This window comes from Lytechinus pictus, chromosome 10 (assembly GCF_037042905.1).
Source record: "Lytechinus pictus isolate F3 Inbred chromosome 10, Lp3.0, whole genome shotgun sequence".
NCBI lineage: Eukaryota > Metazoa > Echinodermata > Echinoidea > Temnopleuroida > Toxopneustidae > Lytechinus > Lytechinus pictus.
Window position 1 is genome coordinate 36,468,586 of NC_087254.1, and position 26,574 is coordinate 36,495,159.

At 36.2% G+C, this 26,574-nt stretch overlaps 1 protein-coding gene across 2 annotated transcripts; it reads right to left on the reverse strand.

The window, feature by feature from the left end:
- LOC129269570 (RAD50-interacting protein 1-like) lies at positions 1–24,459 on the reverse strand. 2 transcript variants are annotated; one of them, XM_064105083.1, is made up of 11 exons: positions 24,242–24,459; positions 15,694–15,935; positions 12,652–12,825; positions 11,638–11,772; positions 8,777–8,933; positions 6,881–6,994; positions 6,223–6,448; positions 4,076–4,213; positions 2,864–3,063; positions 2,029–2,124; positions 1–159 (listed from the first exon to the last, which is right to left on the reverse strand). In XM_064105083.1, the coding sequence occupies exons 1-11, from the start codon at positions 24,407–24,409 to the stop codon at positions 1–3; spliced, it is 1,809 nt and encodes a 602-aa protein (XP_063961153.1). In that variant the 5' UTR covers positions 24,410–24,459. The 2 variants fall into 2 exon arrangements, with proteins under 2 accessions (XP_063961153.1, XP_063961152.1); XM_064105082.1 differs by having other exon boundaries at positions 12,652–12,882; positions 24,242–24,440.
- Between the last annotated feature and the right edge of the window lie 2,115 nt (positions 24,460–26,574).

Sequence of the window (26,574 nt, forward strand, 5' to 3'; positions counted from 1 at the left end):
TTACTTTTCTTTCTGATAAGCTCTGGCCTTGTCTTTGATTTCATTGACGACTCTCTTCTCTATTGTAGAGCACATATCTTGGCATAGAAGTTCAAATAAAGAGAGGATCTCATCAAAGACCGTTCCTGAGAGGGCTTCAGTTGGGCTGCCATCAAGTAACTGTATGGGTGACGAAGAAGAGTTATCAATAATAATGATGATGATGATGATAACAATAACAATAATAAAAATAATAATAATAATAATAATAATGAAAAAAAAAATAATAATAATTAATAATGATAATAATAACAAATATAATAATAACAATGATAATAAATTGGAATTTTACCATGCCAAACCTACTCTATACATTATTTAATTTTCATTGATCTGTTTTATACCCTAACATTGGAGATTTGTTTATATATTTTGTATTATGAATTGACTTTAATTAATACATCAATTAAAAAAAATTATTCAATTGTGAAATCAGGTGATAAAACATTACATCCAATAGTTTGTTTCTCTGGGCTCGCCAAACATTGTCGTGTTGTTGTCTACATTCAACAATGAGCATGAAGCAGTGCATTTTTTTTTGTGGGGTTCGCTAACTTTTGAGCACAACTGTATATGATTATTCATTAAATAAATGTTTTTGTTGTTGAAATTGTAATGGCATTTTGCCAGGTACAGGTATGATATATATGTAGGTGGCAACTAGGTGATGATAGGTACCTAGTATTACCTACATGTAGTTTTATATTAAAATGTATTTGTAACTACTACCAAAAGAGTGGTCATCTGAAAAGTACATATAATTGAATGCCAATACTTCTATGTTTACACTTCAATGAGAAGTTTAGGTAGACTTTTGTGAGAATATTTGAAGCCAAACAGCAAAAAAGAGAAGTGAGAACTACATGTATAGAACTTGTAAATAATACATGTAGTTCCCAAGGTATATTCAGAACTGATTACTTTTTAATCAGATCAATATAAAAAACATCAATATTATCTTGTATAATGAGGTAAAAATTGACAATAACAAGGTATTGAAAGCCATAGCGACTGAGCGCATGTTGAAAATAATCAGAGCAGGTACTAAAAACATGTCTCACATTACATGTACATTCCCTTAGAGGAAAGTCTCTGCTTAATTTGATTACCCTACATATGCCTACAGGTTCCTATGAAAGCAATAGCAGTACTAATGGAGCAACAGTTCAATCTCCTCCCCTATGTTAGAGTCAGTTTCAACTCTAAAAGGACACCAGTTACACAAAGATACATGTCGCGATTGATCATACTGTATTGTGCAATAGCAAAAACCTACATGTAACTTACAATCAAACACTAAGCTAAGTGTTAGAGTACAGTACCCAAGGGGAGAGTTTCATGAAACGAGGTAATGACTTTCACTGAAATCTACCCAAATCCTGGCCTCTGATTTGCTAGGAGCAAATTTGTTTGTAAAAGTAACCAACAAGAAACTTCATGAAATATTAACCAATAAAAGAAAGGATAAACTAAACCTAGCAGCTACAACTGTTTCTTTATAATTTTGTTGTTATATTTTCTTAATTTGTAAAATTGTTCTGAGCAAGTCGCCTGCCTGTACACTTTAAGGTCCAAAATCCATTTACCACACACATCATTTGTAATTCACATCATCCTAGATTTTACACAGTATAAATATTATTCCTACATACCTACTATTTGATGTCATAATCTACATGTAAATCTACTAATAATTGAAGAAGCAATCTAAAAGTACCAATTATATACCAAAGAGGTAAATAATATTATAAAATAAAAAGCACCTCATATAACATCTCATAATAAATCAGTACATGTATATCAACATGAGTCTTTTTCAAAGACCCTTGAATGATGATCAAATTTGGGACGTGTAACACAAGGATTAGCAATTAATCATAGGACTGATTTTTATGATTGAATGCATTGATAAATATGTCCTTTGAAGTGAAAAAAAATTGAATGTGTGAGCAGTCACTACGCTTTACGGGTCCCAGATGTGTCACTTACCGTCGGTAAGCTAGGTGACTTTCCTTCTGCTAACTGAGCATTAAGACTTTCCATACGAGATTGCTCCTTCCCAAAGTACTGTAGCTGAAGAAAGAACTGAAAAAAAAAGATAAAGAGGTGGTTTTAATGTTTGATTTCCTCATATCAAGACATAAATCAATGAAAAAAATTCAAGCATTTGTGTTTTTATCCGTGCCTTCTATGCAACAATCCTTTCAATGTTCTCTCAAACAATTCTTCATGTTGTTATCATCATTTTATTACTCTATATTTGATTTTGGGGGTTATTTTACTCAGTGTTCACTGCATGAATGGATATCATTACCTTGTATGAATTGTATTTTACATATTAACTTTAATTTCTATGGTTATTATGCTTCTCAAAGTATGAACATTAGAATTCATTATCTTATATTACTGTATGTACTATATATACATTCATATGTTTATCTTTCATTTATTGATACAATAATCTTGCATTGTATACAGTAGCCTACATGTATATTGATTTCAGTTGTTTACGTACTGTTCATGGTCTGTACAATGCATAAATTATCTCATATTATATTCCACATACTAAGAATCTTGTTATAGGATTGTTCAAAAGTCAGTCAGGAGACAGAGGGTAGTTTGACCATCCATCATCACTTGCGATGCACCTTAAATCACTCTACACAGTGGATTTGGCAATAATGAGTGAGTTTTATTTTTGTTGTAATTATTTAATCATAATCATTATTTGTATGATTGTATCCGTTACCTGTATCATGACATGAATTAACTGCTTTTGTGTTGAGTAGAAAATGGAATAATACAAAACTGAAAAAAAACCTACCACTTGCTCTGACCATTCTCCGAGCACCGTGATGATATAATGAACACCATTCAAAATGGAGGCGTAGTGATCTCCTAGCGGATTGGATGCTTCCTGGCGCATGACCTGCAATAACCTGACCCGGAAGTCATCCAAGAGGTCAATTTGAAGGTCAAGGAACCTTAGATGGTGGGATGGAGATGGTAGCACCTTGTACCGTTCTGAAAATGGAAAAAAAAAAAAAAAAATCTTTAAAATCTAAAAATAGTGAAAGAATCTGTGATGATTGATATGGTGGAATATGTGATCAGCTTCTCAGTTTCCCTGCAGAATATAGCCCAAGTCCTTTCAAAATCAGGATTATTAGATCTGAAGAACTGTAAACACTAAGTCTGATCAATTATTATCCCTTGCTTAATTAATGCATTTTGACATAATCATGATAATTTGAAAGCATTGTTGAGGTAGTATTGTGAGTTCAAATCCCTGCTGGACCATTGTCTCCTCTTTAATAAAGATAATGGCCAGAGAGTAATTCCTGCTATCTATATGGACAGCCACTATGACTCAACTAATTTAGACATAAAATGTCTCCTTACTGGTTAAACCAGCTTTGTGTTATGTAGCAGACGCTGCTGAATTCTTATGGGAAAACCCATATCAGAAAAAAAATACAACCTTTCAATTGAACTAGCAGTGCTCGAATTAACCCATGGGCATCCAAGGTCATGCCCTCAGAAATGGCCTTGATGCTCTTCCAAATATTTGTAGACTTAAGGCCAAAATAATATGCCCTTTTTGCCTCTGGCCTTGGTGCCCTGTAGTAATCCAGTGCATGTGTCCCATTCCTAAGGACATTTTGCTTAATCCATGAATATTATGATTCATCCAGTAAACTTTAATTTTCAATCAGTAGGCCTAATTATCTTTTACTGGAATAATAGAAAATGTTACATTTGACTATTGATGACCTTTTTAAATTGGCTTGGATGCCCCCCTATAGTGAGCTCCACCTTTCTTTCCTTAAAAGTGCCCTTTAAAAAAATCACCTTGACCCTTTGAATTCTTAATTCTAGCCCTGAACTAAAACAAAATTTCCGGCCAGTCCCACAAATAGTGGGTTAGACATAAATACTACATGGAATTGCCCCATAGGATTGTCAGGTGATGGTAAATAAAGGCCAGATAAAAAAAGGTTTGACTGTTCCACAGAGTTTGAATGATGATCCTCACCTGTTATCACAAGTAATAATGTCATGAATGATTCTACACACTCTGGAACCTTTGATTCATCTGCTTCCATCATATCCTTATACTGTGACTGCCATGCCGATGACGAAGAGAACAGAGTGTCAAGCTTCTGACCAGCAACTACAAGATCAAAATAAAGTATAAAGCCAGCTTATGTTGGTATTTGTGCATAATGTACATATACATTTTTTTAAGGTTATTTATCCCTGAATAATTACTTTATGAATTGATAAAAATAATGTTAATTTGCATTGCCTTGATTCTAATCAAGTAGGCGATCTACTGTACATCATACAAGCCTCAGTAGATCCCTCCATGTTGTCATCTTTATATTCATCGCTTTTGTATTATCTGTCTTGCAATGTTTGTATATACAGTAGTTGTAAATATTGATATTATGTCTTTTCAAATTTGGAATAGGAATAAAAGTTTATAACTATCAAAACAATAACATTTTTTATTCACTTTATAAGGATAAATTTTCAATTTTTTTTTTTTACAGATGAGTTTAACTATGATGCTATGTGTCTATTGTGATATAAATGTATATGCATGTATATTAGAGAAGATGCATTATTAATAGAAAGCTAAGACAGTTAGTTTTCTTAATGTTATTATGTGTTGGGACGTGAAAGGCATTCCTCAGGTATATCTGAAGAAAGAAGTGGATAAAATGTTAGATGATTGTATTTGACAACATTGGTTTTCATTACAGTTATTTTTTTTCTATCCGAACGCAACCTCCACAAGAACCATCTTTTCAACAGCTGATGCAACCTCCATCTGTCCAAACATACCCCATGGTGAAGGCATCAAAGCCTGTCAGGAAGTACTAAACTCTCGACAAACCAAAACCCACCTATCAACCAACTCATCAGACTGCTAGAACTAATCCTAAAACTCAACAACTTCCAATTCAATGACAAACATTACTTCCAGGTATAGAGGGATAGTCATGGGCACCCCTGCAGCCCCTTCATACGCCAACATATTGGATTATGTACATGTAGGTTGGCAAAGATATACGGGACTTTTCAACATCCAAGTCTCTTGCTTCCTTGCTACATGTCGCAACTGACTTTGCCATTAATTAATAAATCACTGTACCTACTTACTTCCATGCAATGTTTTAATGGCAAGCACTACGTATAAGAAAAATTTGTTCCAAACCAGTCTGAGAGGACTACTACATGGTCCAGTTAGAAAACACTTAGAAAACTGCAAATACAACCTGCAAATGGCAAACCAGTATTGACAAGGCCAGGGATAAACTCAAAGAACTACTCCTTATAAATCAGATCTATAAAGAACAAACCAACAAAGTCTACCTCCCTACAGAGGAGGAAGAAGACATGGTTGGATTTTCAGAGCAAATTAAATCACGTACAAAAGGAAGGAAACAAACGTTAAAAGTATGTACATAAAGAACATCTTCTAGGTTCATAATTTCTGCCAATAACTCTTGATCAGCAATGGAATCAGGGTATTTAAAGGCATCTTGGGCACTTTTAAGCTCTCTAGATGGGAGAATTGTGTGATTATATTGTATAGATCGTTCATAGTGTAAACACAGCATGAACAGATAATATAACATTGGTTACATCGCACATTCAGCGTAGTTATATTGCCCTAAAACATAACTCCAGCTTCCGACATCCTAATTTCCCAACCCCGATTATCGTAGTAAGAGTGTATCAAGAACATGTTGGTCATAAATACAACATTCTTACCGAGTACTAACTTCGTATTGTGTCCAGATCGGTTCATCACCCGATCCTTCCCGATCTGAGAAAATTGCCAAATCGTGGCGAGAGCGGCATAGTGGAAAGGGGGCTTAAATCCCAGAAATGCATCTTCCACAAATATTTCAGGAACACCATCAAATTAATGAGTTCCGTAACCAAATATAATCACTTGATAACTGACATCACATGCCATTTAACTGGATAATCAATCTCATCACATGTACCAAATTCAACAAGCGATATGATGGAAAAAATGCCCCTGAAACACCCTTTACACTCAGTTCATCAATAAAATATCTGAAATACGAACATCAATGTTTCATATTTAACAAAAGACATGCCTACACACCACCAACTCTGACCTTCCCTGCCACTCTCACTTACACTGTCTCTCTATAGCGATCCATTTATCAAAGCAGGCCTGCTCAGTGAGTATATGCAAGCATCCAGGTTGGCTGTGTGGATAGTGATAAGAGTTCCGTAGTTCTTTGTCAAATAGCAGTAATTCATCAATGGTGTGGCACAGTAACTGATCATCAAATAGAAGCTCTGGAATGTCATGTTTGAGTTTGGCAGCCACTATGTGAAGGAGACCTCGAGTAAACTCAGTCTGAAATAAAAATAAAAAGTTTGGACTATTTTACACTGAGCACACTAAAAATGTTAAAATGACATTACGGGGGGGGGGGGGGGGGGGGGGGGGGAGTTGTGGTCTAGCGGTTAAGACTCTCATCTTTCAATAGGAAGGACATGGATTTGATTCCAAGCCATGGCGTGTTTTCCTTCAGCAAGAAATTTACCCACATTGTGCTGTACTTAATCAAGGTGAGGTAAATGGGTACCTCAAAAAGCTGTGCGCACCAGAATTGGTAGACTAGCTTAGCCAGGGTAATATAGGAGCGCCTTGAGTACCTAGCAAAGGTGGATACGTGCGCTATACAAATCCTATATTATTTTTTTTTATTTCTCAGACCTATGTCTTATATGGGTAACAAAATATCATGTCTCACTTGTTTATACCCTGAGATTGAAAATAACTTACCCTTGCCTCTATGTTGAGTGTTAAGTCTTCATCTAATATCGGTTGAATATTATTCTGAAGAAACTCTGAGTGGTCTCTGATCCAATTCAATATCTGGGTGAAATACCACTCGGGCTGAAATCAATAGAAAAAGATAATATGTCAGGACTGATTCAGATCTATAATATAGCACTTCATGTGAATATCTAAAGGTCAAGTTCACCTCAATGAAAAGTGGATTTTAATACATAGAGACAAATCTTACAATCCAACACTAAAATATTCATCAAAATTGGACGCCAAATAAGAAAAGTTATGAATTTTTAAAGTTTCGCTTATTATTCACAAAACAATTATATGCACATCACAGTGATACGCAGATGAGAGAGTCGATGATGTCCTCACTCACTATTTCAGTTGTATTTTGTTTTTTGAATTATAGAATATTTCAATTTTTGCAGATTTAAAATAAAGTACTTCATTGAATCATAATAGGTTGCAACCATCTTGATCCCTTTTTATTCAAGGATAAATAAAACCTTATTTCACATAATCAAATACTAAAAGAAATAGTGATGGGTGATGTTATCAGTTCCTTCATGTGCATACAACATGTGCATAAAACTGTTTAATAAAATTAAGAAAAATTTTGAAATGTCATAACTTTCTCATTTTACATCCGATTTCAATGACATTGTTTATAGCGTTTTGTCTGAATTTTCTCTTTCCTTCAAACTCCACTTTTTTGTTGGGGTGTACTTGCCCTTTAAGAAGATTATTGCTCAGTATGTGTACTGGAGTGTCATATTAAATGGATCTTCATTGCACTTTAATCTAAATCTGTTAAAGTGTTCTCGACTGTCATGAGGAATGGAGGAAGCAGCTGGGGCTAAACAAAGGGAAATATATGTATTTAGTGCACCTCTTCAGTGCACTGAAGAAATGCTATACAGTTGTGCTCAAAAGTTAGTAGTGAGCCCCACCATAAAATGCACCCCTTCCTGAGTAGTGTTGAATGTACATGTAGACTGTTCTGGCATAATTTCGACCCTTTCAGCATAATTCATTATGCTGGCATAATTAATCTTTTTTAAGCTAAGAATCTGGCATAATAATAGCATATTTAGCATAGTTTTGATCAATTTTTTTTTTCCCCACATGTATTTCATTTTTCACATTTCTACTAACTAATGAACCGACAGAAGTGGGGGAAATCGTTCACTTGCATGCATCCACTCCTAAAATTTGCTTGTCAAAAAATTTTGGTTAGCCACTCCAAAAATTTAGGTTGATAACGTTTTTTTTTTTTTTGCTTGTTTTTACATTTTGGTTAGCCACTCCTAAAATTTATGTTGATAACCTTTTTTTTTTTTGCTTGTAAAAAAAAAGGGTTTGGCATAATTTTTCGCGAGTTATGGCATAATTTTTCGCGAGTTAGCATAATTTCACTAATCCTCTCGCATCATTGGATTTTTTTCGCTGGCCACGCTGCAACAACACTACAATGTTCGGCGAGCCAAGAGAAACGAACTTCATTGATTGTAACATTTTATCTTCTGACTTTGCAATTGTGGGGACGTTATGGTCTAATGTGACTCTTGTCTTTCAATCTGAGGGATGTGGGTTTGATTCCCAGCTACGACATATTTTCCTTCCGCAAAAAATTTACCCACATTGCTGCACTCAACCCAGGTGAGGTGAATTGGTACCTGCTTGAAAGAAATTCCTTGAATGCTTCAGCGCCTATAAAGCAGCACAGCTAAAGCCGGGGTTATAATACCAGCACTTTGTATCCTCAATCAAAAAGCACTTGATAAATCCAGCAACTAATATCTAAAACATGGCAGAACACTTTAGATATGTTCATTTTCTGGTTGGGTTCACTAACTTTTGAGTACCAATGTCCATCATAATTACCTTATCAATGCTGTTGGTGAGTTTCTTGCCGTAGAAATGATATTTGAATCGTTTCTTGAGTGGTTGTAGGAGTAACTGTAGAGGTAAGAGTAGAGGAGTCGATCCTGGAATGATGAGGTAATCTTGGGATGTCGTATCTTCAGCTGCCAAACCTTCTCTGGGGTCATTCAAGTCAAGGACACTATTGCTCCATCATTGATATGTGCTGGATTCAAAAGTTAGTAAATTGCCACTTGGTCTACACCCGCTTTGTCTACTTCCTATTTGGCCTAATCCACATTGATTTATTTCGGTTTATTCCAAACAAAATTCCTTGTTAAAACAGTCTGGAGACTGATACAAACAAAGGTTACAAAGTAATCATAAATTCATAGTGAGATAAGTGAATCTAACTAAATACATGGAGTGAAATAATGATAATATTTTGATATATGGGCATATTTCACTACAGAGTTAACATATATTCATAGGGAACACATTACAAAATAGATTATAACTAAGTTAATAGAAAAAAGTGTTCTATATGGTGATGATAAACATAATACAAGCATTAAAATTCAAAAAACAAATCTATACATTCTGGAGAAAGTTGAGACAAGGATAGAAAAGAAAAAAAATATCACAGAGAGGAAAGTTATATTGAGAAATAGAACAAGTGATCATGTAAGTCTTAAATAAGTATTCTGCAAAATAATAGTCAATTCAACTCAATTCAATTCAATTGTGTTTCTATAGTCCACAGTGCGGAAATTTGTTTGCTCACAATGTACAATAATTACTGTCCTAGTTTATTTTGGTCTAATTGCCATTTAGCCCATTTAACACTTTGTCTAATTTCCAGGGTTTTTTATGCTATACTCATTTCATCAAATATCCACTTGATTTGACACCACTTTAGTCTAGATACGATTAGATGATTTGTTTATGAGTCAAATTATCATTTGATGAAGTGAAAAACGCCATGAGTTAAGTTACGCATAATTTTACGAACGACTGGAATATATTCTTAGTTGCTATTAAAGATAAATACCAGTTGTGGTATAGATCTCAAAATGAGTTCGAACAGATTCCAATGAAATTACCACCAAAGAGTTTGTAAGTACATGTGCCAAATAGCTCTGGAAGAAAATACGTAATTGCTGAGAAATGAGCAAAATAAGCACAGAATTCTGTCAAATGTTGGGTATTTTTCGAAGCAATATTAATACACTGTCCCACATATGCTTTTCTGTGTTAGTGATCATCAGGATTCAGGATTATTGATTTTGAGCTACTGTAAGATTTCATGATTTTACAAAGATAAGCTTACATCAATGTACCAGTTCTAGATGTATGATAATATTTTGACAATTAACCTTGATTTAAAAGCCTTTCTCATGGAATAATTGTTTGCTGCAACTACTATCTTTTACCTTTAAAGGTCAAGTCCACCTTAGAAAAATGTTGATTTGAATTGATAGAGAAAAATCAGACAAGCATAATGTTGAAAATTTCATCAAAATCGGATGTAAAATAAGAAAGTTATGACATTTTAAAGTTTCGCTTATTTTTCACAAAATAGTTACATGCACACTTTAGTCACATGCAAATGAGAGAATCGATGATGTCACTCATTCACTATTTCTTTTGTTTTTTATTGTTTGAATGATACAATATTTCAATTTTTACAGATTTGACAATAAGGACCAACTTGACTGAACCATAAAATGTTAAACAATGGTAATTTCACATGTCCTGGGAGAAATAAAACTTTGTTCCACAGGACAATGCGGAGAAAATTAGAATATTTCATATTTCATATAATGAAATACAAAAGAAATAGTGAGTGAGTGATGTCATCAGTTCCCTCATTTGCATACCAACCGGTATGTGCATATAACTGTTTTGTGAAATTAAGCGAAACTTAAAAATATCACAACTTTCTTATTTTACATCCGATCTTGATGAAATTTTCAGCATTATGCTAGTTGGATTTTTCTCTTTTTAATCAAATCAACTCTTTGTTGGGGTGGACTTGTCCTTTAAAATCAGCTACATAGGGATATATCATGTACCAGAAGACCGGGTCACCAGTGGTGCATAAAATCATTCATGATTTATGAACAGCTTTATGAAACACCCACCTGTTGAGGTGCATTGTCTTCATTCATGTGAGGCTCTTTTGCAGTTCTTCTCTATCCTGAATACTAGCAATAGCACATTACATACTTGTATAATATTACATGTATTTAAAAAGAAACAAATATACTGAAAAAGTATACAATTTCCAGTGATGTATGTTGTGCCATGCCCTAATAATAGCTTTTCTGAAGGTAATCTTCACTTTCTAATTTTGCAATGCAATGCATACGTAATTATTGTTTAAAATTACTAATTCGCAATCTCACTATTATACTTGGTTCATGACACTTCCATATTTATTTTACATTTTTTTAAATATTTATTTATTACAACTAAAGTTGCCAATTTAAGTGGTTAAAGCAGATTAGTCTCGACTTTAGGTATATCCAAACAAAAGTGGCCATCTAAAAGTCCAAATAGGTTATTTCATACTATTTAGTTGAAGAAAATGCTGAATTATCAGTGAAAAATTTATTAAAAGCACACATTGTTCATGACTTCAAATTGTTATTGTTCAGTCAATTTTAAAAATAAAATGGCAATCAACTAATTTAAGCAGGATTCAGTAATTTTGATATCGAATATAAGCTCCAAATTCTCACAATTACCCCCATTTTGTATTCTCAAAAATAATATTTTAAAAACTAATAATGAAGAAGTTCACATACATGTATACTCTAGATACCAAATATAAACAAAAAGAAGAATACCGATAGTTATAAGATTTTGAAAATGGATACGGTAGTTGTAGCTTGATGAGTTGTGATAGCAATATCTTGAGTTTTGCACTGAGTTCAGACTGGTTAGCTGCTGGTACAGGAGCCGTAGATGTCACAAAGGGCCATCCAAGTAGCTTCAAGACCTCCTCAAACTCACTGTTTTTGAAAATAACAATTATAATCATTTTATTATGATAAATCAAAGGAGATTTACATGTAAGTCAGTTCTTATGTTCTTACGTAATGCAATCTGTACTATAAATATTTGTTTTAGGGCCATATCCAACAAGCACCTACATGTACCTTTTTTTTGGTCCTTTCCATATTTCATATTGATTTTATGATTATCTAATTATACTCAATTATATTGTATATGTTTTAGTCTGTACATTATGATTATGGCAAAATAAAATGAATCTTGAATCATGAATCTAGACAGACAGATTACTTGGAAGTTATGCTCTGTATACCCGTGTCAGAGCCGCATCTTTCAAGCAGTAACACTGAAAGGGTTACATTCTTGATAGAATGCAGAATGCAGGAAAGATGGTATGAAATGTGCTTTACCACTTTTATAGTGTCTCTGTCACAGCAGCATTCCTGCATTCCAAATTTTTGGTTTATGAAGAATGTTAGGATGCGTGATCAATTATTTGCATTTTTCCTGAATGAAAGATGCTAGCTTTTACTTCACAAAGGTGCCAAGCATGTGAAGTGGTAAAATCCATAATAACCTCATCCTGACAATTTTTTCTAAAACTGGCAAGCACTATTTGCAAGTGTGTACACAATAGGCCAAGTGAAAGTCAGTAAAAGGAATAGAGATCCTGTACACATATCTATCAAGTTTTAAAGAAATGCCTTTACATAAGATAACTCCCCTTCCCCATCCAAGAAAGATTTCATTCGCTACCATCTTCTTGATATTGCAAGTTTCATCAAACCTTTATCATAGGGTAGAATCAGACCCCCCCCCCCTCCCACCACCTCCTCCACAGAGCAGTGATTTGAAATAACATAAAAAAATTGTCTGACCTTGCTAGTTTTTCCTTTAAGATCTTGTACCAGAAGAGAACTGTCCTGTCGACAAAATCTACCAGATTATAACAGGCTGACCCTTGAAGAGCATGGCTGACCTTGGCTAGTTTAGCAAAGTGTTCTACCGCGCTGGGCATGGCATTGGCCGAAAGAGATTGCTGGACTGCAGAGCTGTGAAACAAGGCAAATGGGGCTGAGTTGACCAGGAGAGATCCTTGGATTTCAGTGCTGTTACACCACCATAGGATAGAGTGCATAGTGGATGATGGATGGAAGGAAGGATGAAGATGAGTGGAAGATACACAGGTGGATGGATGATGGATGGATGGATGAGTGAATGGATGGATGGTGCATGGTGTAGGATAGGAAAGAAAGAAGGGGTGATATGATTGACCATTTGATGAATGAATGAATGAATGAATGAATGAATGAATGAATGAATGAATGAATGAATGAATGAAGGAAGGAATGAATGAATGAATGAATGAATTAGAAGGGCGGTGAACAAAACACATGGAAGGATGAAGAAATTATATGACAGATCAAGTGAAGTATACATGTATAGTCGGTGTGCCATATATTCCATGCATAAAAAAGGATTTAAATTTGATTTCCAATGCATGCATATGAAATGATAATGGAGAGGAAAGAATGGAGTAAAAAATTACCTTTAGAGAGTGAAAAATTTGGAATGAAGGGATGAAGTTGGCAAGTATAGCAAAAGTTAAACATTAGTCAAATATGGCAGATTTAGAAGGGAATGATGAGAAAATTAAATGTAGAGAAAGTATCAAAACAACAACTAAAAATTAGTTTTTTAATACATTTGAATGCAAGAAAAATAATCAATTTCATTCTCCAAATAATTTTGGGTATCAAGCAGGATGAATTATCAAATGAAGGATATGAGTAAATCATATATTCAATGCCAATGACATTAATTATGAATTATAGGAATTGGTGTAGTGGCTTTAATGGAAGGAAAGCAGGCAGAAAAGATGGACAGGGAGAAAGAGAAAGAAAGAGAGAGAGAGAGAGAGGAAAGGGGTAGAGAAAGAAAAAGGGGAAGAGAAAGGGATAGAAAAAGAGAGAGAGTATGAAAATGAGCAAATGACAATACATTTTATGAAGAATATGAGTTAATTCATGGATTATGATCAAATTATGAAAAACATTTCAAATAAAGAATAAACAGCAAGATAATGTACATTATGATAAAAGCCCACTTCACAAAAAGAGAAAAAAAGCAATATCCGAATATCATGAACAGTGTACATGTAGGATAGGTTGCCAACATTGGCATGAACACACAAGAATATATGAATTAGTGTGAAAAATATTTCAAAATATTTTCATTCAAATCAAAACATTTGAAAACAGATAATTATGTTTGAGCAAACAGGAAGTGCAGATGTACATGTACTTTCAGATAGGTTCCAATTGATGAGAAAATGTTTGCAAAGATGTCATGAAAATGAGATTTTGCAAAAATAAGTAAGAACAGAAAGAAAAGGGAAAGAAAGATGAAATTCATTTAATAAGAGAGAAGTCTTTATCACAGAAGTCACAATTTAGGCAGCTTCACATGCGCAATGCACTTTCCATGATGACTAGTATGACTATTATCTTGTGTCATGCTTTATACAAACTCAATAGATTTTTGGAAGACACAATTTTCGATAGCAGCACCCTACTTTTCCTCGTCCACAAAACAGTACTTGCAAAATGTTTCCACAGAAGTTGTGTCATGGAAGTTGCATTGTAGATCTAAAGCTTTCCAATACAGACAAACTACTGACTCATGAAGATATTAATGCCTCAAAAATTAAGTGAACTGTAAGAAGTTTCACATTAATTATCTGGCTTGATTTCGATCTGATAACATTGGACTAGGAGGCGCGATAGCTCAGTCGGTAGAGCGGGGATTACGGATTCCGGTGAGCCGGGTTCGATTCCATGTGATGCACTAGTGCCCTTTGGTATTAAAGGCATTAATCCTCATTACCAGGTCCCTTGCAGAGGACCTTAAACTGCCAGTCCTCTGGTTGCTTGCTTACATGCATTCATCCTTTTTTAGTAATCAGATAAAAAAATCACAATTACCTAAACACTTAAGTCAGATGTTTGATTTGGACTTACATGTAAGTCAGATGTTTGAACTGCAATAAAAATAATGATAATTACTAATAAGAAAAATAAAAATAGTGGATCTGGTGCAATATTTACCACATATACTAGGTTGGCAGATAGAAGTACATACCGGTACTGTATTTCAGTTCTATTATAACGTGTCAAGTTTTGTGAAGTCCTTAAAAAAAGCTTATATGCACAAAGAATGCAAGCAACATCATTTGATGTTCTACATACGTAAATAATATGTATTTTGACAGTATACCAAACCCTAACAATATTTTCATCGTGGTGTCCAACGGTGTAAAAATATATCCCAGAAAAGACAATTCTACAATGTCACTCACTGTTTCCTAAGTAGTATATGCAGAATTGTCTTCAATCGTTATACATACATTACATGTAGATCTACACGTGAGCTGTCAATATGTCGCCTAAAATGAATTTTGATATTTTTATTGAAATTGAAAAGGCATAAAGCTTGAAATAGGTATAACTTGTAAAAATTGATCAATAATTCAACCCCAAACCTTGATTGAATGTACAAGATATAAGTGAGAGCTTCAAGGAATATTAACTCATGCATGAGATGTGCAAACTGGGGGAATCTCAGTGGAAATTCCGAGTACCGGTAGTCCAAAAAAAAATGGTTTCAGATGAAACTTTTGTATAGATCTTGTTTTTTTTACCTAACTTTAAAGCTTCAAATGTTGATGGTAGGAAGGTAAAGAATTACTCTTTCTTGTAAAGCTGATTTTCTACTTCTTGCTTTTTGAAGACCAAATAACTATTTTGGCTATTCACACAGAATCTTCCCTGGCAAATAATTGTTGGTTTGGGGGTGGCTGGTCGCATATCTTGCCCGCTCCTGTTGAACCTCAAAGCTCAAATTTCAAAACGGTAGCTCACCTTAACTCTTCCACCATAGCCATCCATTTCAAGTATTCCATGCACCTCTCCAACTCCTGTATTTGACTGGTCAGACCTACTAGGTGTGTCACCATTGGCTCAGCCTGGGTCACATGACTTGTTACCAGACGTCGAGTTTGTTTGTAATCTGCCGCAAGGTCATCCAAGCGTTCTGTAGCTGCAGTGGCCTCAATGAGGGCACTCTGTATTCTTGATGGGGCTTCGGTGCTAGCTGTGGACAACTGAGAAGTGTTGAAAAATAAGTAGAATAATAATAATAGCAATAATTATACTTGTTTTATATAGCGCTTAACATTTACTGTAATATCAAAAGTCTCTAACCGCTCTAAAGTAATGCAGAATAATTAGCAAAGTACATGTAGCTGTTACGCACACTGCGTTCCAAGGCATAAATTCCTGTCAGGTACCCATTTATCTCACCAGGGTTTAGTGCAGCACAATGTCTATCAATTACTTGCTGAAGGAAACTACACTGTGGCTGGGATCCAAACCCATGAAGAAAAAATTGTTAAAAAGGGTAAGGTAGCTTGCACAACCTATTTAGGTCTCGATCTAGAAAAGGCCGCCTAAGATAGAGCCATAATTCTGCAGCTCTCGCACGCTACGACTTCTGAATGTGCAATGCACAATATTGTAAGATCATCAAAGAGCACTAAATGGCGTTGTCGCGGATGTGCACAAATTTGTGTATGCATAGTGTTTATGACTATGGCAGGGCGGAAGAATTCTATATCCCCCCCGTGATTGTACCCCTGTGTAGTGAATATGGTGGCAATGATCCAGCTGGATTTCAGCTGGATTCAGACATCAGATTTAGCTCCAATATCCAACAAAACCTGCTGTCAATAATTTGAACATTTTGAAAGCTCATTTTCAAGTACCGGTAATAAGTTTCAACACATTCTCGGGTCATTTTAGAGATCTATTTTGCTCCTTTTCAGCAAGTAAGATCAATAACTTTAAAGCAATTTTCATTATGTTTCAGGTGCTGACGATTATTTTTGATGCATTATTTATGAAAAATTAAGAGCTTTCTAAATTATTGCTGTCCTACTTTACAAAGGGCAGAAGCTGTAGAATTGCAGCAGTAAAACATGGCCACACCTTTCAGGATTTTATGATATACAACTCATACAAAGATTCTTGTTTATTTGATTGGTTGAAAGTCATACAATACTTGATCCGTTTTATGCTGCATTTTCCAAATGTTGCAAGACAACCATGCATTTGTAGCGACAAGCAAATTTTGTGGTAATGTAAACTAGGCACCTTAACTATTTACACGCAAAGCATTACGCGAAGTCCGTGAAGTGTCCAATCTTTAAATCGTATAGACTTTGGTGACCGTATTATTGACAAACGAACAAAGCTTGTACTGCTGATTTCGTTCAAGGTACGCAGATTTTTTCTATTGTTAAATTAGTCGTTTTAAATTATTTACAAAAAAGTGTAATCATCGCAAATAATAATCTTATATTTTCTTGCTCTTGACGTTGCTGCCTTTCCCTTGTTGCGTCTTTGATATGAATATAAATCGGCACCCTCTTTAAGCCAAAAATTGATATTGTAGCCGTGGTACAGGCGACGTCAAGAGCAAGAAAATATGAGGAACAGGGTGCTAAAAAAGTCAAACTCAAAGGGACTTTTATCATTTGGTACTTGTAAGTGAAATGGAACAATTTGATTAGATTTAAGATTTTGTAATTAAGTGCAATCGCATGAAAGTGTTTTATCTGGACTCCAGGAATCTCCAAAGAAGTCGAAGGATCAGCTCATAGAGAGAGTTGCATGCGTCGTGCCTTGATTTTCCCGTGCACAGCGGCATGTAATAAACCCTGGCTTGATTGACTAACCCAGGGAGCTCCGGCCCGCGAAGATTAAGATTTTTTTGAGACCCCAATCTACCCCAGTCACGTGTCTCCCTCGTTTGCACGGTCGACTACTGGGCTCCGCAGGCCGTACCTCAAGTGATGTTCGTGCAGGCTCCACTCCACTTCACTACCACTAGACTACGCTCCACCTACCCGAACATCAAGGCAGTGAACTCGTTCGGATACTCCGAGTGGCAAAGGTGGGAAAAAATGCACATTTATTAATTATTGTAAAAAAATATATAAAAAAAGACATCAACATAAATAAAAGCTTAATTTCTTACTCTTCACCCTTATTTCACTCAGTGTCCATCCTCCTGTCATCCTCAAAATTTGTGATTTTTGGCCAGTATCTAATTCCTCACACGTATTATTCACGGCCAATTTAAAAACATCGCATGCGAGGGTCGCAGGTCAAACAGCATGAATATTTATATTATATTGGATGGCTCAGAATTAATGGAATACCAGAAATATTCAAAGAGTTTGGAAAAATATTCCACGATTTGACCCCGCGATTTACCATTGACCAGTCTTTCAAAACCACCCTTTTTCTTGAAAATCTGTGTTTTGATACCCTTAACGAGTCCACACGCGGACCGCATCCAAAACTGAAAAAAACATCCCTTTAAACACGTTTTTTTGGTCACATGTGTGTACAGCAATATATTTGACTGGCCCCCCCCCCCCCGGGTTTTATTTATTCATTGTTGATGTCTTTTTTTTCCTTCTTTTTGTTACAATAAATATTAAATGTGCATTTTTTCCCACCTTTGCCACTCGGAGTATCCGAACGAGTTCACTTAGGGACAGTGATTTTCCGCGATCGCGGAAAACGAACGGAATTCACGGAAAGGGCCATTTTGAAACGGAAAGTGGCATTTCAAACGGAAAATCACGGAAAACGTATTTTCCCTCAAAATACACAGAATAGCAACAGAAATTACTCCAAAATCACTATAAAATGAGAATATTAAATGGCCACAAAACCCCAGAAAACACGATCTCACTTCGCTACTATCATGACAATTCACACATCGTGACTGCACTCGACATCAGCACACTCGATTGTACCCCGTACCCTTACCCGGCCGGCCAGCTGGGTTGGGCTTCACATGCACACATATCGTTCAACTACACGGTCGTGTGTTGCTGCCCTCTACGTTTGAAGATGTAACAGTACGATATCGTGGTCTTTAAATCCAAGATGGCGGATTGGCAAAAGCCGTGGACTGATAATAACGATGTCCAAAAACCCCCAAAATTATCGATGAAATATCATTTCACCGTGAAATAAAAAATAATGTGAAAGGTGAGGATGTATGCATGCTGAATGGGTTTGTAAAAATATTTTATGTACCCGCATAGATCTGATTAGAACGGATTCCATTGTGTTGTTGGTACAGTAGCAGATACAAATTTTGACCAGTGCGAGTGTACATGTTGTGATTTTGCTGTTCAATGTGTAAACGGAATTGTCACTTTTCCGTGTGTACAAAGTCTATGGGGAAATGGAATTTCCGTTTTCTGACATGCTGAAACGGAATTTGAGATTTTCTGAAATGGAAAAGGCAATTTTTTTAAACGGAAAATCACTGTCCCTATTCACTGTCTTGATGTTCGGGTAAATGGAGCGTAGTGAAGTGGAGTAAAGCCTGCACGAACATCACTTGAGCCTTGAGGTACGCAGGCCGGAGCTCCCTAGCCTGGCCTAGCCAGGCGGCTTCTAGAGAGTAAAAATCATTTACTAACGTAAGGTTACTCTCATACGAAGCCAGGCATTCCTCCCCATTCATCTGCGTGTACTGCAAAAAACCCTGAAACTTTCGCCCCCGAGATTTCTACTTTCCTTCTAAAAGATCTAGCTCTAAATCATGTAAATGGGATAAAACTTCATTTCCGACATTTCTACGCTCTCGTTATTTTGAAAACAAGAATTCATTAAAAAAATGAAAAAATATTGTGAAAAGATGGAAGAGACTTGCCCGATGTTTACGCCGCCATCTTGTTTCTTATTGTACTTCCCCAACGTTACGCAACGCTCGCGTCCGTAACGTTGGGGGAAACAAGATGGCGGCGTAAACATCGGGCAAGTCTCTTCGTCTTCCGTCTTTCCATAATATTTTTGGCATAATTGTACTTGATGCCCCCAGGGGACATCAACTTTTTTACCTTGATTCGTGGATCCTCGACCCGACCCTGTTTATCATCGGCGAGTTGATATCCATCCGCGCGTGGTTCGGTTGATCGCGCAACAAATAAAGTAATTGGGGGCATCAAGTACAAGTAATATAAGAGAGACGAGCTTTAGCTCTCAAGGTTACATTAGCTATCAAGGTTAATTTGCCAACAAGGTTAATTTTGGCTACAAGGTTAATTTTGTTGAGATTTTTGGGGGCATCAAGTACAAGTAATATAAGAGAGACGAGCTTTAGCTCTCAAGGTTACATTAGCTATCAAGGTTAATTTTGCCAACAAGGTTAATTTTGGCTACAAGGTTAATTTTGTTGAAATTTTTGGGGGCATCAAGTGCAAGTAATATAAGAGAGACGAGCTATAGCTCTCAAGGTTACATTAGCTATCAAGGTTAATTTTGCCAACAAGGTTAATTTTGGCTACAAGGTTAATTTTGTTGAAATTTTTGGGGGCATCAAGTACAAGTAATATAAGAGAGACGAGCTTTAGCTCTCAAGGTTACATTAGCTATCAAGGTTAATTTTGCCAACAAGGTTAATTTTGGCTACAAGGTTAATTTTGTTGAAATTTTGGGGGCATCAAGTGCAAGTAATATAAGAGAGACGAGCTATAGCTCTCAAGGTTACATTAGCTCTCAAGGTTAATTTTGCCAACAAGGTTAATTTTGGCTACAAGGTTAATTTTGTTGAAATTTTTGGGGGCATCAAGTACAAGTAATAATAGAGAGATTATTCTCTAGCTATCAAGGTTAATTTAGCCAACAAGGTTAATTCGTTTCGACGATGTTATGAAGCCTTGCGCGGCTAGAAAATAGAAAAAGAGGGGAAATGGGGTTAGTGGAATGTAAACTTCTGAATAAACGTGCTGAATAACTGGAAAACTTGGGGGCATCAAGTACAAGTAATAATAGAGAGTTTATTCTCTAGCTATCAAGGTTAATTTTGTCAACACTTCTAGGATTACTCGCCGGATCACTGCTTTCATCAATTTTGGGGGCATCAAGTGCAAGTAATATAAGAGGATAGATGAGGAGGCAAGGATGCGCGCTCATCTAGATGCACCTGTTTGCGCATTTGTACTCGCATCTCATATGGGGTGCGCTAGCGCAAACCAGAACTACTTTCTATTTTTTTTTATAGTGAGAAAAGAAATGTTTACATTTTGGTAACGAAGAATCATCGGGAAATCAAGGAGTACCAAAAGGTAAAAACGTTCATGAGGAGGCAAGGATACTTGATGCCCCCAGGGGACATCAACTTTTTTACCTTGATTCGTGGATCCTCGACCCGACCCTGTTTATCATCGGCGAGTTGATATCCATCCGCGCGTGGTTCGGTTGATCGCGCAACAAATAAAGTAATTGGGGGCATCAAGTACAAGTAATATAAGAGAGACGAGCTTTAGCTCTCAAGGTTACATTAGCTATCAAGGTTAATTTTGCCAACAAGGTTAATTTTGGCTACAAGGTTAATTTTGTTGAGATTTTTGGGGGCATCAAGTACAAGTAATATAAGAGAGACGAGCTTTAGCTCTCAAGGTTACATTAGCTATCAAGGTTAATTTTGCCAACAAGGTTAATTTTGGCTACAAGGTTAATTTTGTTGAAATTTTTGGGGGCATCAAGTACAAGTAATATAAGAGAGACGAGCTATAGCTCTCAAGGTTACATTAGCTATCAAGGTTAATTTTGCCAACGAGGTTAATTTTGGCTACAAGGTTAATTTTGTTGAAATTTTTGGGGGCATCAAGTGCAAGTAATATAAGAGAGACGAGCTATAGCTCTCAAGGTTACATTAGCTATCAAGGTTAATTTTGCCAACAAGGTTAATTTTGGCTACAAGGTTAATTTTGTTGAAATTTTTGGGGGCATCAAGTACAAGTAATATAAGAGAGACGAGCTTTAGCTCTCAAGGTTACATTAGCTATCAAGGTTAATTTTGCCAACAAGGTTAATTTTGGCTACAAGGTTAATTTTGTTGAAATTTTGGGGGCATCAAGTGCAAGTAATATAAGAGAGACGAGCTATAGCTCTCAAGGTTACATTAGCTCTCAAGGTTAATTTTGCCAACAAGGTTAATTTTGGCTACAAGGTTAATTTTGTTGAAATTTTTGGGGGCATCAAGTACAAGTAATAATAGAGAGATTATTCTCTAGCTATCAAGGTTAATTTAGCCAACAAGGTTAATTCGTTTCGACGATGTTATGAAGGCTTGCGCGGCTAGAAAATAGAAAAAGAGGGGAAATGGGGTTAGTGGAATGTAAACTTCTGAATAAACGTGCTGAATAACTGGAAAACTTGGGGGCATCAAGTACAAGTAATAATAGAGAGTTTATTCTCTAGCTATCAAGGTTAATTTTGTCAACACTTCTAGGATTACTCGCCGGATCACTGCTTTCATCAATTTTGGGGGCATCAAGTGCAAGTAATATAAGAGGATAGATGAGGAGGCAAGGATGCGCGCTCATCTAGATGCACCTGTTTGCGCATTTGTACTCGCATCTCATATGGGGTGCGCTAGCGCAAACCAGAACTACTTTCTATTTTTTTTTATAGTGAGAAAAGAAATGTTTACATTTTTGTAACGAAGAATCATCGGGAAATCAAGGAGTACCAAAAGGTAAAAACGTTCATGAGGAGGCAAGGATACTTGATGCCCCCAGGGGACATCAACTTTTTTACCTTGATTCGTGGATCCTCGACCTGACCCTGTTTATCATCGGCGAGTTGATATCCATCCGCGCGTGGTTCGGTTGATCGCGCAACAAATAAAGTAATTGGGGGCATCAAGTACAAGTAATATAAGAGAGACGAGCTTTAGCTCTCAAGGTTACATTAGCTATCAAGGTTAATTTTGCCAACAAGGTTAATTTTGGCTACAAGGTTAATTTTGTTGAGATTTTTGGGGGCATCAAGTACAAGTAATATAAGAGAGACGAGCTTTAGCTCTCAAGGTTACATTAGCTATCAAGGTTAATTTTGCCAACAAGGTTAATTTTGGCTACAAGGTTAATTTTGTTGAAATTTTTGGGGGCATCAAGTACAAGTAATATAAGAGAGACGAGCTATAGCTCTCAAGGTTACATTAGCTATCAAGGTTAATTTTGCCAACGAGGTTAATTTTGGCTACAAGGTTAATTTTGTTGAAATTTTTGGGGGCATCAAGTGCAAGTAATATAAGAGAGACGAGCTATAGCTCTCAAGGTTACATTAGCTATCAAGGTTAATTTTGCCAACAAGGTTAATTTTGGCTACAAGGTTAATTTTGTTGAAATTTTTGGGGGCATCAAGTACAAGTAATATAAGAGAGACGAGCTTTAGCTCTCAAGGTTACATTAGCTATCAAGGTTAATTTTGCCAACAAGGTTAATTTTGGCTACAAGGTTAATTTTGTTGAAATTTTGGGGGCATCAAGTGCAAGTAATATAAGAGAGACAAGCTATAGCTCTCAAGGTTACATTAGCTCTCAAGGTTAATTTTGCCAACAAGGTTAATTTTGGCTACAAGGTTAATTTTGTTGAAATTTTTGGGGGCATCAAGTACAAGTAATAATAGAGAGATTATTCTCTAGCTATCAAGGTTAATTTAGCCAACAAGGTTAATTCGTTTCGACGATGTTATGAAGGCTTGCGCGGCTAGAAAATAGAAAAAGAGGGGAAATGGGGTTAGTGGAATGTAAACTTCTGAATAAACGTGCTGAATAACTGGAAAACTTGGGGGCATCAAGTACAAGTAATAATAGAGAGTTTATTCTCTAGCTATCAAGGTTAATTTTGTCAACACTTCTAGGATTACTCGCCGGATCACTGCTTTCATCAATTTTGGGGGCATCAAGTGCAAGTAATATAAGAGGATAGATGAGGAGGCAAGGATGCGCGCTCATCTAGATGCACCTGTTTGCGCATTTGTACTCGCATCTCATATGGGGTGCGCTAGCGCAAACCAGAACTACTTTCTATTTTTTTTTATAGTGAGAAAAGAAATGTTTACATTTTGGTAACGAAGAATCATCGGGAAATCAAGGAGTACCAAAAGGTAAAAACGTTGATGTCCCCTGGGGGCATCAAGTACAATTATGCCATATTTTTTCATTTTTTTGATGAATTCTTGTTTTCTAAATAACAACGAGAGCGTAGAAATGTCGGAAATGAAGTTTTATCCCATTTACATGATTTAGAGCTAGGCCCTAGATCTTTTAGAAGGAAAGTAGAAATCTTGGGGGCGAAAGTTTCAGGGTTTTTTGCAGTACACGCAGATGAATGGGGAGGAATGCCTGGCTTCGTATGAGAGTAACCTTACGTTAGTAAATGATTTTTACTCTCTAGAAGCCGCCTGGCTAGCCTGGCCATGCCCCTGGGTTAGATTGACTTGACGAGTGCTCCGGCTCCTGACTAGGCTATCCTACGTCAATGCGAGGGTGTGGGACTACAGTCTAAGGTATAAACAGATCTGAACAATTTACCTCTTGTTCTATCCTTGCCTTTTCCTCAAGTGCATCCTTAAGCATATCTTCGGTAACAGAGAGCTTTTTGATATCATTTCCTATCTGCATATCAATCATTCGACGTATTTCATCCGAATATCCAGGCAATGATGAGCCCGATTCTTGATGTGGTCCCTTCTCAGCCATCGTCGCAAAGTTTTTTCTTCATCCTTTTTTTTTTTTTTTTTTTTACGTGTACGTACGTACGTACGTACCGTACGCTGCCCAATTCTCGCTCACCCTCACAAGCGCGATGCGCACGCTGCTTATTATGATTATCATTTTAAATTCGTCCCAAATTCCTTATAGTTTAGTATACTCGCATAATTAAGCACCCAAGAGGAGACCATTACATGAAAAAACAAAGTGTGGAAAAATAAAATCAATCCCTTAATAAATCATCGTGAAATACTGCTTTAAATGTAAAGTAACCCGATAACTGTTTGAACTTCGATCAACTGTACCGCAACTGCACCAAATTACGTTTTTTTTCAATCACTTTAAAAACTCCTAAAAACAGTGAAAAATGTTATATTCTTATATGATGAATGAAAATGTGAGATTCGTAGGTGCGGGAGGTCCTGATATGTCGTCATGACAATTTTTTCTAGAATGAATATTTGTTGTGTGAATGAATTAGCGAGGGCATACCTTGAGATAGCAGCCTGCCCTAACTCCGCTCACCCTGATTGTGTATGATAATCATTGTAAGAGTATAGGGCCTAAACGGAATTGTCATAATTTTTCAAGTAGACTTTTCTTTAAAATCTGATTTTTTGTGTCATTTCCTCTATTTTGATGGTGCTGAACATGAATCCGCTTGTTGCCAGTTTCATAAATGCCTCCTTCCGCCGTTGCCATGGCAACTGATTAATATGTTTAAAAAAAAAGTTGATCCTATATATATGGCACATTACCCTGTCAATTTAAATGGTCCAATCTATCATTCTTAAGCCTTCCAAATTCAATTTCTAGATATAGGCCTATCAAGTCATCAAAGTATTTGCAAAAGATACATTGCCATGGTAACGGCTTATCTTTCCCGCAGAAAAATACAATTGTCTTGATTGCCTGCAGAGACATGCAGAGCGCCGCTTTTTCCGACGGCGCCGCGCGGGCGGCGTCGTAAACATTGAAATCTTAAAACAGGATAAGTTTGTGAAATGTAATCATAAGTTTGAAATAGGCCTACAGGTTTTTATAGCTATCATGAAACTTCGAAATAAGGGAGTCAGTGAAAATCCTATAGTGAGTTTCAGGTCATGCCACGGTCAAAGGTAATTTAAGGTCAATGACGGAACTTTGGCCAATGACGTTGGGGGCATTTATTGAATTGCCATCATAAATCAACATTATGGTGGGAAAAGATGAATGGTGGAAAATGACAATGAAAATGCCAAAATCTATGTAGGTTTGACTTAAATATCGAAAACAACAGAGTGTTCTGCATGGATATAAGTTCATTTGAATGCATGATAATGGTATGTTGCCATGGTAACGCCTGATTACTCTACTAATTCAACTCGTGAATTTAATATGAGATGAAAATTAAGTGTAAACAATGTAGGAATGTCTGAATTTATTTCAGGTCATAATTCATAATTTTTTGCTTGTCAAATTTTCCAGCCCCTTGCCCCCCCCCCCCCTACTTTTTGGGAGAGATTTCCGCCCCTGATTCAGAGAAAAAACCGAGACATTTTAAGCACTTTTGTAATGATGTTTTATGTTACAAACCGAGAATGACTTGAAAACAAGACATGAATAATGAAACAAACGGGCAATGCGGGTGCGAAGCGCAGGCTGAATAGTTATTTTGTTCTAAATGAAGGGGACAGGTATTTGTCGGTCCCCCAACTCTCATTTTCGTCTTGTCTTCTTCCTTTTATTTTCCTTCCTCTTAATCTTTTTTTTTTCATTTCATTATTTTCCTATTCCGGCCTTGATTGATACCTCTTCCGTTGTCTTTTTTGCGACGCGGCCATTTTTTCTTCTTTATACTCTTTTACATTTTCCTCTCTCACTTCTCCTATGATTTCTTCTCTATCTCCCCCTCTCTCTCCCTTTAGCTGAGGGTGACGGCAAATAAAAGCCCCTCGGTCGTCAACGATTTATCATGGAGCAGGCAGATAAGCTGACGTTTACAGAAATGTTGAAAGATGATCAAAAGAGTTTGTCACTGTTCACCAGAAATATTTCGAGATTTAATTGTAATCATTGTCCCGGCCCAAAGTGTTTGGGAAAAAGTTTTACAAAAATTATCTTGCTCTATAACGAATCGTAGGGTCATCAATGCTAAAAAATGAGACTTCGAT

Excerpts from the sequence above, each read along its gene's own strand:
- LOC129269570 (XM_064105082.1), bottom strand. The coding sequence starts at position 24,409 with ATGGCTGAGAAGGGACCACATCAAGAATCGGGCTCATCATTGCCTGGA. Across the intron at positions 15,936-24,241 it reads AGGCAAGGATAGAACAAGAG|TTGTCCACAGCTAGCACCGA; the intron begins GTAAATTGTTCA and ends AACACTTCTCAG. Across the intron at positions 3,064-4,075 it reads ATTATTACTTGTGATAACAG|AACGGTACAAGGTGCTACCA; the intron begins GTGAGGATCATC and ends TTCCATTTTCAG.